A 13,153-nucleotide genomic window follows, 5' to 3' on the forward strand; every position below is an offset into this window, starting at 1 on the left:
TAAAAGAGAGAATGCCCCCACTTCAACAGTACACCATACCAAGAATGAGATGAAATTTTCTTTTTCTGTTCCCCAGACCTTATACTGCATGAATACAGTTCTCATAGCTACTCTGGCAACCCACATGAGCCAGACTACATCAGTTTATGAAAAGTTCACCCTTTAGGGACCCAGCAAAAGCAACTAAAATCAGCGACAAACAGCAGACTACCTTCTGTTGCGTCATTTTTGCTAAAGAGAGTAGTTTCTCTCTGTTTTCTGTGGGTTGGGGGGGTTGGGGTTGTGGGGTTTTTTTTTTCTGTTTGGTTGGGGTGTTTTTTGGGTTTTTTTGTTTTTTTTTTTTACTGTGCAGTGTCAGCTGCTTCGTGCTTCCAACCTGATCACCTTTTCTATTTGGACAGCACCAAGTACTGTTCTAGGTTTCACTGGAAGGGGATGAGAAATAAAGGCTGAAGAAGGAAAAACGGAAGAGGAATACAAGAACCATGTCATCAGGTAGACATGAAAAGGGCACTTATACGGGTAAACATTGAGGGCATAACATAAAAAGAAAATCTTCCCAGCACAAAGTAATTTTGCAGAGGACAGGAGAAAAAAGAAAAAAGTTTCAGCAGTTAGGGTTACAGTGAGTGGGGTTGAAATCCTCACTTAAATGTATCCTGACTAGCTGTTAGCACAAAACTTAATTTCAGCCTCCTCATCCACAAAATGGGGATTAAGAACCCTGCTAGTATCTATCAGGAGCCTTCTAAAAATGAATACATTAAACACTACAAGACAGTCAAACACTGTAATTGCTGAAGAGATGAAAAGAACCCAAATCAGAAACTCACTGCTAAGTATTGGGGTCCAAGTGTGTTGAGACCAGCCAGGTTTCCCCATACTGAGGCAGCACTGATCTGTTGCATTTGTTGCTGGAGTTGCTGAGCAATTCGTTTCTGCTCTTTGTCCTTCTGCGTGTCCGCAAATTTTACCACAATGGGAGAAGAGCAACCCTGCAAACAGCAATTCAAACAATTACATACCTGCTATCCCCAGCAGTCACAAAAATACTGCATTAGTCGTTGCAAGTATTCCCCTCCCCCCACATGCATACATACATATATATATATATATACATTCAAACAACACATTTCATTAAAGGTTCAAAATCTCATTTGCTTTTAATTCTATTTTGTATTTTGGTATTTTCTCTGCAAATGAAGTTGCTATCTCCAGCTCTAAAAATAGGAGCAGGACAAACACAAAGGTCCAGGAGTAGTATTTGCAAAGAAACACAGGCTGCACTTATCCTTCTCTCTGCTCTCTAGTCCTCCAAACGCCATAGTGACTGCCTGACAAATTACATCTTCTCCTGACACCCGCTAACTTGTTTTACCTCCATGGTTTGTGCTTGGTGCATTGCTTTGATTGCTGTTTGTGCCATGGCTCTTGTTGTAAAAGTCACAAATGCACAACCTGGGGAAAGAACAAAAAGGAACCAAGTCATTCACTACATCCACGGTTACTGGGATGAATAAACAAATGAAAATGCCTATGGGGGGCTGGGGGAAATCACAGAAAGAGCTGAAATGCCACCTTGAGTTGCAAAAGGCAGCATCCAGTGGAGAACCTTGAACTGCCGGAAAAGCTTCCTGCTTACCTCTGCTCAGGCCATCTGGGCCCCGTAATATCCTGCATTCTTCAATCTGCCCAAAGGGGGAGAACATCACTCGGATATCATTTTCATTGCACTTCTTGGATATCATTCCAATAAACAACTTCCTATCTTCTACTGCTAAGAAATCAAAGAATAAGAGCATTACCAGCAAATATGCGCTTACTAGATCTTATTTTGTCAAGTCTTCTCCATCAACTGCAGTTGTTTCCCTTGTATTTAGGGTAGGGGCTTGTCAAAATCAGATTCCCAGCAGTGGAATCTCTTCAATTTAGGAGGATGCATATGAGATACCTCAATGAACCTGAAGGATCCCTGTTTTATGATATTTTGTGTTTACATTTTGCTGACAGTTTCTCCCTTGCAAGCTGTGAACTGCAAGAATGTAAGAAAAGGAAAAAATATATCAGATTCAGCACTTCCCTGTATCTCCTACACTCAGTTCCTGGTGAATGAGAGAAGACTTGTATGTGTTTTATTGGACTATTTTCATCCTCTCTCCTCTGTCTTGTCTATCTTTAGACTACCAACATACCTAACTGCATCTAAACAAGCAAGTGAGCAGCAGAAAGCTTCTTTCTAGCCTCTTTATCATGCCAATCACTTAAATTTAGATCTGCTTACTTCCTCATGCTCCTGTCTCCATGGTGGAAGCAACAGCAGTTGCTTAAACAGAACAGTTTTAGTTCTGCTTCAGATTGATCCATTCTGATCTGTATCAAAAGCATGAAAATAACACCTCCTATCAGAAGGATGGACTGTGTGCTACTGTATCTTGCCTTTAAATGCTGATGCTACTAGATACATTAGAGTTGAATAATACCTTTCACTGTGCAGACTATTTTAAAATAAATGGTCCAGAAAGACATTTCTCTTAACTTTTCAGTTAGTGGTTACTAATGTCAGTTTAAGGTCACTCAAGGGAGTGGGGTGAATTTGAATCCAGAGTAGAACTTTATACCTCTCGTTTTACTTATTTAAGGATGCTAATCACCTCTGAAATACTTGCTTTTAAAGGATGAAGCAAATTATGCAGAATACCATTTGGAAATATAAACCAGTTTGCAAATACAACATTCAGCACAATATAAAATACAATGTGATGAAGGCTGTAGCACAATTTGAAGCTTCAAGAGAGAAAGTCTTCTATTTAGTGCTATGGTGAGGGGAAATCAGTTTATTTGCCGAGTCTTCTATGGTGTTGAAAAGGAAAATTCCAAAATATTCCAGCTGACATGACTTTAAATGAGTATTAAATCTTAATGTTGTAGCCAGTTCACTTTCAAGCTCTTAGAGCAGAAAGCTGCTTTCAAATCCTTTTTGCAGTCCATTTTAGTTCAAGAGATCCACAATCCCTTTTATTAATGGCAAGTTAAAAGACTTTTTAACTGATGCTTTCTTATTTATATTTTCACCTACACCTTTTACTAAAACTCATATAATTATATAATAGCCTCAGAACTGTCACCCTAAAATTCCATTAAATACTCTTTTCCTCTTCCTATTATTTTCCCAGGATATTCGCGTGTAAGTGTGTATAATGCAAGATCAATTTTAGTTTAGAGAACCTATTCTGTTCTCCTCCCAACATTTCTTCAAGAGAATTACTCCTTTCTAGAGATCTTTACACAGAAACATATTCTGTATACACACGCAGAAATTTGCAGATGGAATTACTCCTACTATATGTGACCCGTATATCCCATCATCTGTTTTCAATTATCTTAAGATGTAAGCTTTCTGGAACCGGGATTATCTTCCTCATGATGCAACACTAATCTTATAGTAACTATGGCAAATGAAGAAAATAAAATTCAGCCAAGCCTAGAAAGGCTGAAACTACAAGATGCTAAACACTTTCTTTGCTTATCTTGCAGCAATACATATAGACTCACACATACATTTGAGCATGTATGTATGTATGTATGTATATAAACTCACCATGATCATTTACCCAATGGTAGATGCTAAATGTCTAAATCCACCTGAAATGGCCATTGTGCAGAAATACTTAGTTTTTTCTCTACTGAACTGTTGTGAATTCTCAATCTCCCTTGTATACTACAAGAAGTTTTGAATCCCACCCTAGCTGCAACAGGCCTTGCTTCAAACTGGTCAAGCACTATACAATCATAGAATGATTTGGGTCAGAAAGGACCTTAAAGATCATCTAGTTCCAACCCCCCTGCCATGGGCAGGGACACCTTCCACTACACCAGCTTGCTCAAAGCCCCGTCCAACCTGGCCTTGAACGCTTCCAGGGAAGGGGCATCCACAACTTCTCTGGGCAACCTGTTCCAGTGCCTCACCACCCTCATGGGGAAGAATTTCTGCCTAATATCTAATCTACATCTACCCTCTTTCAGCTTAAAGCCATCACCCCTTGTCCTATCACTACATGCCCTTGTAAAAAGTCCCTCTCCAGCTTTCTTGCAGGCTGTCTTCAGGTACTGGAAGACCGCAATAAGGTCTCCCCGGAGCCTTCTCTTCTCCAGGATGAACAACCCCAAGCTTTTCCTCATAGGAGAGGTGCTCCAGCCCTCTGATCATCTTTGTGGCCCTCCTCTGGACCCATGTCTTTCTTATGCTGGGGGCCCCAGAGCTGAACGCAGTACTCCAGGTGGGGTCTCACGAGAGTGGAGTAGAATGGGAGAATCACCTCCCTTGACTTGTTAGCCCTTCTTTTGATGCAGACCAGGATACAACTGGCTTTCTGGGCTGCAAGTGCACATTGCTGGCTTATATTCAGTTTTTCATCCACCAATACCTCCAAGTCCTTCTCCACAGGGCTGCTCTCAATCCACTCATTACCCAGCCTGTATCCATGCTTGGGATTGCCCTGACCCCAGTGCCAGAACCTTGCACTTGGCCTTGTCCAACTTAATGTGGTCAGCGCGGGCCCACCTCTCTAGCCTGTCCAGGTCTCTCTGGATAGCATCCCTTCCCTCTCGAGTATCAACCACAGCACTCAGCTTGGTGTCATCTGCAAACTTGCTGAGGGTGCACTCAAACCCGCTGTCCATGTCCCCAACAAAGATTTAAACCACCTTAGTACAAAGAAGAACTCACTGGATGTTTCCCTAACTGACAACATGGTTCTACCACAAGCAGCAGCAGTGGGAGATACTGAGTCATGGAATTTTAGAGACATCACTTATGCTACCTACTGTACTGAAAACAGACCTTCTTCTTTTTTTTTTTTCCCTTTAAAAAAAAAAAGGTCTCATTTCAAGAAGACTTCACCAGAAGCTTTTCAACAAAAGGAAAATCCTCAAGCTTCCCTATTAGCACAAAAGATGCCACCAAACTCAGACTTTAGTACAGCTTACCATTACTCTTTTCACTGTCAGCTGGTTTCATTTGGATAGGATGGTGCATCTGAAATGTAAGAAGATTATTTAATCCTAGGTGCATTCACTTTATACTATATGGAATACATTCCATAAGAATTGTGGAAGAAAGAAATGGTAGCCTAAATTGCCTCTACAGAAGTGCATATGTTAACAGTACATAAATTCCTCGAAGAAAGAAAAGCTTTCCTAATGATATGCCATCATTCCTCCTCAGAGAGTATTATAGCAGCCATGCCCACCCACTTCACTACCATATTATTCTCCCAAATGCTCCAAAATTCCCTTAAGATGTTATCATACAAATCTCATGACATTGCTCTTTTGAATAGTTCTTTTAAAACATGATTTGAGGGCAAGATAACATACGTTTGTACATCAGTGGTGCGAGAGCTCAGAAAAAGAAGATAGAGTTGCGAAGAAAGCATGGCTCTGCTCTTACCCCTGGGAGGATCTTCATGTTGTGAAGAGCATTCTGTGCTTCTAGTGCAGCTTTACGGGTATAAAATGTAACAAAACAGCACCCTGCAATTGAAACAAAATGTTAGCCAAGAATGAACACTATGAATCTTGACATGCTGTACAGAAATTCCAAGTCCCTCTTCTATCCTTCCAATGCAATATGTATGACAAGAGGTTAGACATCGAAATAGGTAGGTACTACTGAGTGTGACTGTTTAAAAAAAGAATTCTAAGTGTAATAAAATAGGATATATTCAGTACTGACCCAACACCACCAATACACCATTAAAACAAACATTTAGATACATGTGCCAAATAATTGTTAGCTACTTCCATTATCAAATTCAACAATTATTTGCTAGTACCAAAAACTTAGCTAGTTTCTAGTTTCACAGGAAATAGGGTATTGCATATAACTGAACTGCAAATCCAGGTACAGCATTTAGTTAGTATTTGATGTACACAAATGACTAAGACCTCAAATTTTATATTTTATCTGAAACTGTGACACTTCCAGCAACATTTTAGTCATACCACAGCATCACAATGATGCTCTGGAGCAACACAGTATTAATTTGATGTTCTGCTTTGCAATTATAGTCCATTCTCTTCAAGCATCCCCATTACTTCTGAGCTCTAAAAAAAAAATAATATGATTTTCCTCAGCTCAGCTAATGTCTGGATGACAGTCCAAAAATAATTAGTCACATACACTTAAAGACTATAAAGCCTGAGCCTGCATGCACACGGCATCACACTGAGCTCCAACACACAGGAATGTTTGAATAAGGAAACAGCTAAGATTGTAACTATGTGAAAGAAGCTGAGACCCCAGGTCTCACGTGTGAAGTACAGAAATTCTCACCTTTGCTTTGAGGAGGGTTTTGGCTCCTGTCCCTCAAGACATTGATTTCATAGACAGCACCATACTGTTCAAAAAGTTCTCTTAGATCCTTCTCACACCAGCTCCGTGGGACCTGACCCACAAACATCTTGATAGCATCTAGATCAGGTTGGTCTGGGTGATCCAGTGTGCCATTCATTTTCTTTGAGCTATGAAAAACAAGAAGGAATTTCTGGTTTATATCTTTCCATAGATTCTAGAGGCTATTGCAGCTAGAAAAAGCATGCTCACAGCAAGATAAAAAAACATTATTTCTACACATGTATAAATGTATATGATTAAAATATACATATAAAGCGAGACTCTTGCACATTCCCAGTCTTGCATACTAGAGAATATTCAGAAACATCATTCACACTCGTTTGCAAGCTATGTACTTGAAAACCAAACACTCTCTACATGGCTGTTTAAAACTTCTCTTAATGTTTGTTCCTATAACGTAGTCAACATCTGGGATTCAGGACATAAATCTGTTGAGGTAACTGAAAAATACCACTAGTTCAACCATGTAGAATTTTACAAAAACAGAAAGCAGAACAGGAAGGAACCTAAACTCAGTCTACCCACACACTACTGGAGTTATCAGTAACCAGTGAAAATGAGAGGATAACATTTTTTTCATTGTTTTTAACTGTGACTATGTGGAACTGTTTCCCAGAGTGAAGATCCATCTTAAAACAGAGGAACAGGTACAACTGAACAAATGAGAAGTTTCATTAAAGGTTCGCAAGGCAATAGCTCTTTGTGAAACTAGGGAGCTTTCAACAGTATTTGGCAAAAAAAAAAGGCTTAGGTTGTACATGAACAGGTTGGGATTGGACAATCTAGCTAGTCACAGACTGAATCAAGTTGAGTAATGGTAGCGTGTTAACACAGAAAAAAAGTCACTTCTTAGACTACAACAACACAGAAGTTTTGAGCATGGGAATCTTCAATAGGCTTCAAGGCATTACATCTAGCCAAACAGTTTACAGCCTATTAATAAAACTGTCATACTCCACCCAGCTAGTTGACAGTCATACACTGCTTTCTGTACTGACTTCTCATAGTTTGCCAAGTGCAACGTGAGGTCTTGTTATGGGTAGTCATAGCCCGGTATACCACAGGACCTATCTCTGTGGAAGACCGACTCTAATTACATCCTATTGTAGCTATAGTGATTAGTAGGTTAAAATTGCTGACCAACCCCTGCATAATCTAGAAAGGACATGGGGAGTGGAATAGTAACTATACAGTAATTCCCCCCGCCCCCAAACTCTTTGTTGCAGATTACAGGTGGCCTTCTCCCAGAGTAGTCAGCTCCCTTTATCTCTGCTTTTTTCCTTTGAAGATAGTTTTTGAATGGCTTATTAACTGCACATTACAGTAAACAGTGTTCCTCTCACTGTCCATCTGCAATCATATTCCCCCCGAATAGAATTAAAAAACCAAAATAATTTCTAAACCAGGTAGTGTTTAGTGAATCTTTCCCCTCGATACGCTGCTGTTCAGAGCCTAAGGGAAAACTGATGCTGGGAAAGCTCATAATTTTCTAACTGTATGAACAGACCTCAGAAACAACAAAGCTTCTTACTAGAAGGGAATCATAAATCCCTTCACTCCTCTCTACCTTTCCACTCAGAAAGGGTCAGCACCTCTCCAAATATCCAAGGCAAACAGTATCTTTTATAAAGAAGTAAACTACCTCTTTTCATTCAATGTCTTTTCATTCCAATTGAGAACAACTGGAAATCATTAACCCTCTTCCAATAATAATTTTCAGCCCTGCCTTCTATGCCATGGGTAGCTTCAAGAGCATAGCATAGCTCCTGTTAACTGGGCAACTCTTAACATGACCTCAACAGTATTCAAGGAATCTTTCACTCCTAATTAAAAGGTTTAGTCTAGAGTCATTAATAGGGAAGAACAGAAACTGTTCTCCCAACAATTCATTTAAATAACTGATTCTATATCAGCACCTGTAGCATACTATAAACAGCACTGCCAAATAGCTTTATTCCTCCTTAGTCCTCATTCCCAAAATTATCAGATCATTTCCCCCCTCATCCAGAATCCAACACCAATTGTCAATGACCACTAGGATTTCTTCAAGAAAACAAATTGCAGGCTCTCCTAGTTCTCTTCCCTCCCCGCCCCCCCGCCCCCAAGGGGAGTTTCTGAGCCAGCAGAGGCTTCAGAGACAGCAATTCCAACTATCACTTTAGTTGTAACTTAGACATGAAGACAAAATACTTACACAGGGCTAGCATTCAAGGAGCAATGGTCCACCATCATCTCTGGGAGGAAATCCAACTTGAACGCAGCCATCACCTCAGTCTGTGACAAACTACTAACACTAAATCAGTGTATTGCCTAAGCCCCAAACGCCACTTCCAAAAGTCCTGCAGGTCTTAACACTCAGCCACACAAAAAACACTCAAACCACAGAAACAGAAGCTCAGGGAGACCAGCAATAGACACCACAGAAACAGGCTGGACTGGGAAAGGGACATGGAATCCCAGATTAAAAAGGGGATGTGACCATGTGAAGGGAGGCTCAGCTTAATACACAATGAAAATGCTGATGCACTGGGCTTGTTTTGTGCAATTTTCCCTGGCGAAGCAGTACTGAGTGCACTGTCAGATAAACAGAGTGTCAGATCCATGAAGATAGCAATGGGTAACAGAGCAGAAAGAATACAAACTCCAGTCTTTCCATCCCCAACTAACTCCTTGCCTCCCAAAATGGCAGTCCAAGGCCTTGAGGTTCAGACAGACACTTCCCGTGTCACCAATACTAAGGTCTGAAATCAAGAGGTTCCTTCACCATAAACACTGTCAATGGCTGATCTCACTCTTTTCACCTTGTGCACTATTTTTGACGTTCTCCTAACTTGTAGGGAGAAAAATGCCAACTAAAATGCTTCTCTGAACCTGCCAAAAAATCAAAGCTAAGACGACTTGATTACTCAAAAATTCCTTCACTACCACAGAACATCAAAACCTACTCCTTTTACAGAAGAAAAACATATATTGTTCTGGAAACAATACCTTGCCCATCATGCACCTATAAATCCAGAGATATACAGAGCCTATACATGATAAAGAAAGGGAAAACCACAGTGATTTGTTGAAAACTGTTTTATAATCTTTGAAAACACTGATCAGAACACCTCAGCTGCTTCATCATTAAAACACGAGTAACATGTTGATCAAGGAACTGTGAGGTGTATTTATAGACACAATACAGACCTCCTGTTAATCTTCAATACCCAAACTAATGGGGAGATAATCTGGATAATACTGGATGCATTGGGAGATGCAGAAGTGTTTGCAGCACTCGCTTTCTGCAGTCAAAGGCAGCTGGGTGTGTCCAAGCACTCCAGGAGGGATGATTAATTCAAGTCCAACATGAATCCAGATAAGCCTTACGTATATGGTCGATATAACTACAAAATAAACTCTCAGAGCATCAAGGAACACATGCTGGAGCAGTTGCAATCTCTTCTTTCCTGTCTTGTCGATGACTGCAACGTGTACTTGCAGTTATTTAGACTGGTCAGTATATACAGCTTTCTTTACACTTGCACAGTTACAACATGTCAATTATTCTTCCATAAATAACCATTTCCAACCTCTGAAAAAAAGAACATTTCTGATCATCTGCCTACAGTGAAGTTAATTACAAGGTTATTAAAAGGAGTTAGGCCTCGTAATAAAAAGAGATATGCATGTTACTGTAAAATAAGAGAGGACATGAATTTAGCACACATCAGATATTCAACAGTAACTACTTCATGCATGCTCTTACTATGTGGTAAATGCAAGAAAGCTTATTCTTTAATTAAAAAGGTGTAAGCTACCTGCTAAGCACCACTGTTAAAAGCATGCAAACAGGCACTAGGAAGCACAGGTCAATTTATTAGCTTTCAGTAAATTGTTCACATTTACCTTCAGACACATCTCACAGGCTTCCCACTTGAAAAAAGCCACGTTGTATAAAACACATCGTATTCAAATGTTAAATTGAGCCTGGAGCCCACTGTATGGATTTCTCTACAATGAGTCCACAGAGGGAAACACTTCAGATTTATATGATTAGAACAGCAGAAGATACGGTGGCGTTCTTGCCACTGTTCACATAAATCCACAGACCAACACTGTAAATTCTGGTCTTACCTAAGACCACCAGAATTCATTCCCTCTGGCCTTCCAGTCATCTTTAGCTCTAAGCAGCCAGTAAAATACCCAGCAGCCATGCTCACTGTAGGTTCAATGAAAGATGATGCTGGCAACAGATACTCTAGAAAATGGGTTTTAGAAAGGTTACTGAGATTGATTAGTTTACTGAAGAAAATCACTAAGTCATTATAATTTGATCCTACGGCCACCCTTTCCCTCATCTCTCTGCTCCTCAAAATGGAAGTCATATCTGCTTGTTCCATTACGACCAAACTGCAACAAGTTACAGGCATTGTCACACTGTTATACCCCATGTCAAATTCAGTCTACTGGCTTTAATAATTAAAACACTAGTTTTGTGCAACTATCCTGCTACGTAGTAATTTTTAATTCTTATACTTACTCTAATTTCTCCTGTGATGTGCTCACTTCATTTAATGATCAGTGCCAAAAATATTTCACATGCTTTTATGTACAATTTGGGGGAAAGGAAGAATCAATACAGAATGGTGAGTAAATATCTGAAGGTATGTTAGCAAAGACTCAGTGCCTCAGGGCACCATGCTTCTGCAGTGATGATGGCAATTTCAGTGACAAAACACTAGTGTACAAACAGGTTTGTTTTAACATTATTTAGCAGAAGGAATCAAGCTGAAATTAAAAGACTTAGGGACTTCACTTGTGAAAAATATCAGAAAAGAGTGGAAAAAGACGGTATTTAGCTACTGCACAGAAATAAGAAGAATTAAGTGAGGAAGCAATGTTTCTCTGGAATTATAAAAAACACAAAAGTCATCCTAGCCATTGCTCAAAAAGAAAGAAAAATAAGAGAGCTAAACACACTTTTTTTTGCTCAGATGTCAAATTCCTGCTGGCTTCCAGATCCATTCTTTGACTGTTTCTATTCAAAGGATAATAGAAACAATGTCTGAAATTCCAAGCTCTATGGACTGTAGCTACACATTTAAATGTGGTGCTAATCTGACAATACAAACATTAAAAACTTCTACATACTACAGATTAAATCTCACTTTTTTTACACCTCTGAAGCCCTAGATTATGCTGCAGAATATATCCCTATATATGCTCCACAGAGGTTGCAGACTATAAATGCTAAAGATTTTGCTTTATTTTTAAGTTTACAGAATTACATCGCATCCTGGGGCACAAAACCTTAAAAAAAAAAACCTCACAAAACAAAAAACCTATGTCATATTTTCTTTCCTAAGAAAGCCTTGTTCATTTCAATAAGCAATTAACCCTGAAAGCTAAAGATAACACCATCTTTTATTTTATACAGTCTGAACTTCAGACAACACATACAAATCTGAAGCTGAGGAAGTAGTGGGATGGTGAGAGCAAACTATGGGAAAGGATGCAGGCTATGGGGAAATCAGACGCTATGAAGCTTTGAAGGAGACAGGTCCTAGAATAAACTTCCCCTTGTATTATCTGTGCATATCCAGATCCCTACAGTGTTGCTGAGTTGCAGTTTTCTTTTTAAACAGATAACCCCTAGGTTACAGGCATCAAAATACAGTAACTACTTGTCAATATTTTGTTGTTTTGTTGTTGGTCATATAAGCATGTGGTCAGAATGTTTTTTGCCTATGTTGAAATCCAAACTGTCTCCCCATGCCTCATTGGGTACAAAAAGCCTCTTACCTAGTTGCCAAAACTGCAGTTCTTCCTCTGCCAGTCTCTATGACAGTTATGCACCGTGAGTACACAAATCTGACACATTCAGAATGTTGAATTTACCATCAAAACATATGAAGTTTCGGGCTGCCTACAATTCAGATTAACTGAAAAATATTTTTATTTATATGAAATTTTTGTGTAAGTTTCCAGGTGGAGAAAAAGAATGGGGGGGGATGACAATTGCTTTTATCTCAGAAATAGCAGTGTTTCACAGTGTGCTCTCTTATGCATTTATCTGAGAGCATTTAATTCCTCCATGCTTTCCAGACCCAGATGGATTTTCACAAATTAGGTAAGTAAATTTTATTCTAAAAATAGCTTATAAGCTTTTTTTTCCCCAGAAATATTTTGAGGAAGGGGAGAAAAAAAAATATTTAGGTAAATCAATATATTCTTGACCTACTTCTCTGGCTTGTGAATGAAGTCCTGCTTACCTGTAGCTTCTATTCCAATTAATTCTGTGAAAGCTCGAAAGGAATGAATTCTGAACTTTTGGCTGACTGAAGAATCCTCAGGACTCCCAGCTCTCTGCCAGCAGATGAAGCAGCAAGTTACCTATCCCTCTGGCTTACAGGATGATGTTTTCTCTGCCTAAGCACTCTTAGAAAGGGGAAAATAAAACAGCAACTAAACTTACCCTGTTATTTGATAGTAAAGACAAATGATTCAAAACAAATTATACAAAACCTATTGTCTTAAATGAGGCAATTAGGTTATTTTTCTGGAAAAGGAAATAAAACTTTGCACTGAAGTGAACAAATTTGTTATTCTAATGAATTCTAAACAGTGGATCTTATAAAAAGATAGATAAGAAACACATACAGGTACATTTTCTTTTAAATTGTCTATGGGCTTCCTCAACTACATATGGTTCTTTTGAAAGCTCTACTTCTATTCTTCCTGCCTTCTTACTGCTAT

The 13,153-nt window shown here is 39.2% G+C and overlaps 1 protein-coding gene across 1 annotated transcript in view; it reads right to left on the reverse strand.

The window, feature by feature from the left end:
- The window catches only part of CELF1 (CUGBP Elav-like family member 1), a 30,631-nt gene extending 21,951 nt beyond the window's left edge, over positions 1-8,680 (reverse strand). The window contains exons 1-7 of the mRNA XM_009818427.2: positions 8,610-8,680; positions 6,335-6,522; positions 5,450-5,532; positions 4,987-5,035; positions 1,643-1,777; positions 1,379-1,458; positions 834-995 (exon numbers count right to left, since the gene is read on the reverse strand). Of these exons, the coding sequence (XP_009816729.1) occupies positions 834-995; positions 1,379-1,458; positions 1,643-1,777; positions 4,987-5,035; positions 5,450-5,532; positions 6,335-6,522; positions 8,610-8,680 (768 nt within the window). The remainder of the gene's footprint in view (positions 1-833; positions 996-1,378; positions 1,459-1,642; positions 1,778-4,986; positions 5,036-5,449; positions 5,533-6,334; positions 6,523-8,609) is intronic.
- Positions 8,681-13,153: the final 4,473 nt, after the last annotated feature.

This window comes from Gavia stellata, chromosome 7 (assembly GCF_030936135.1).
Source record: "Gavia stellata isolate bGavSte3 chromosome 7, bGavSte3.hap2, whole genome shotgun sequence".
Classification (NCBI taxonomy): domain Eukaryota; kingdom Metazoa; phylum Chordata; class Aves; order Gaviiformes; family Gaviidae; genus Gavia; species Gavia stellata.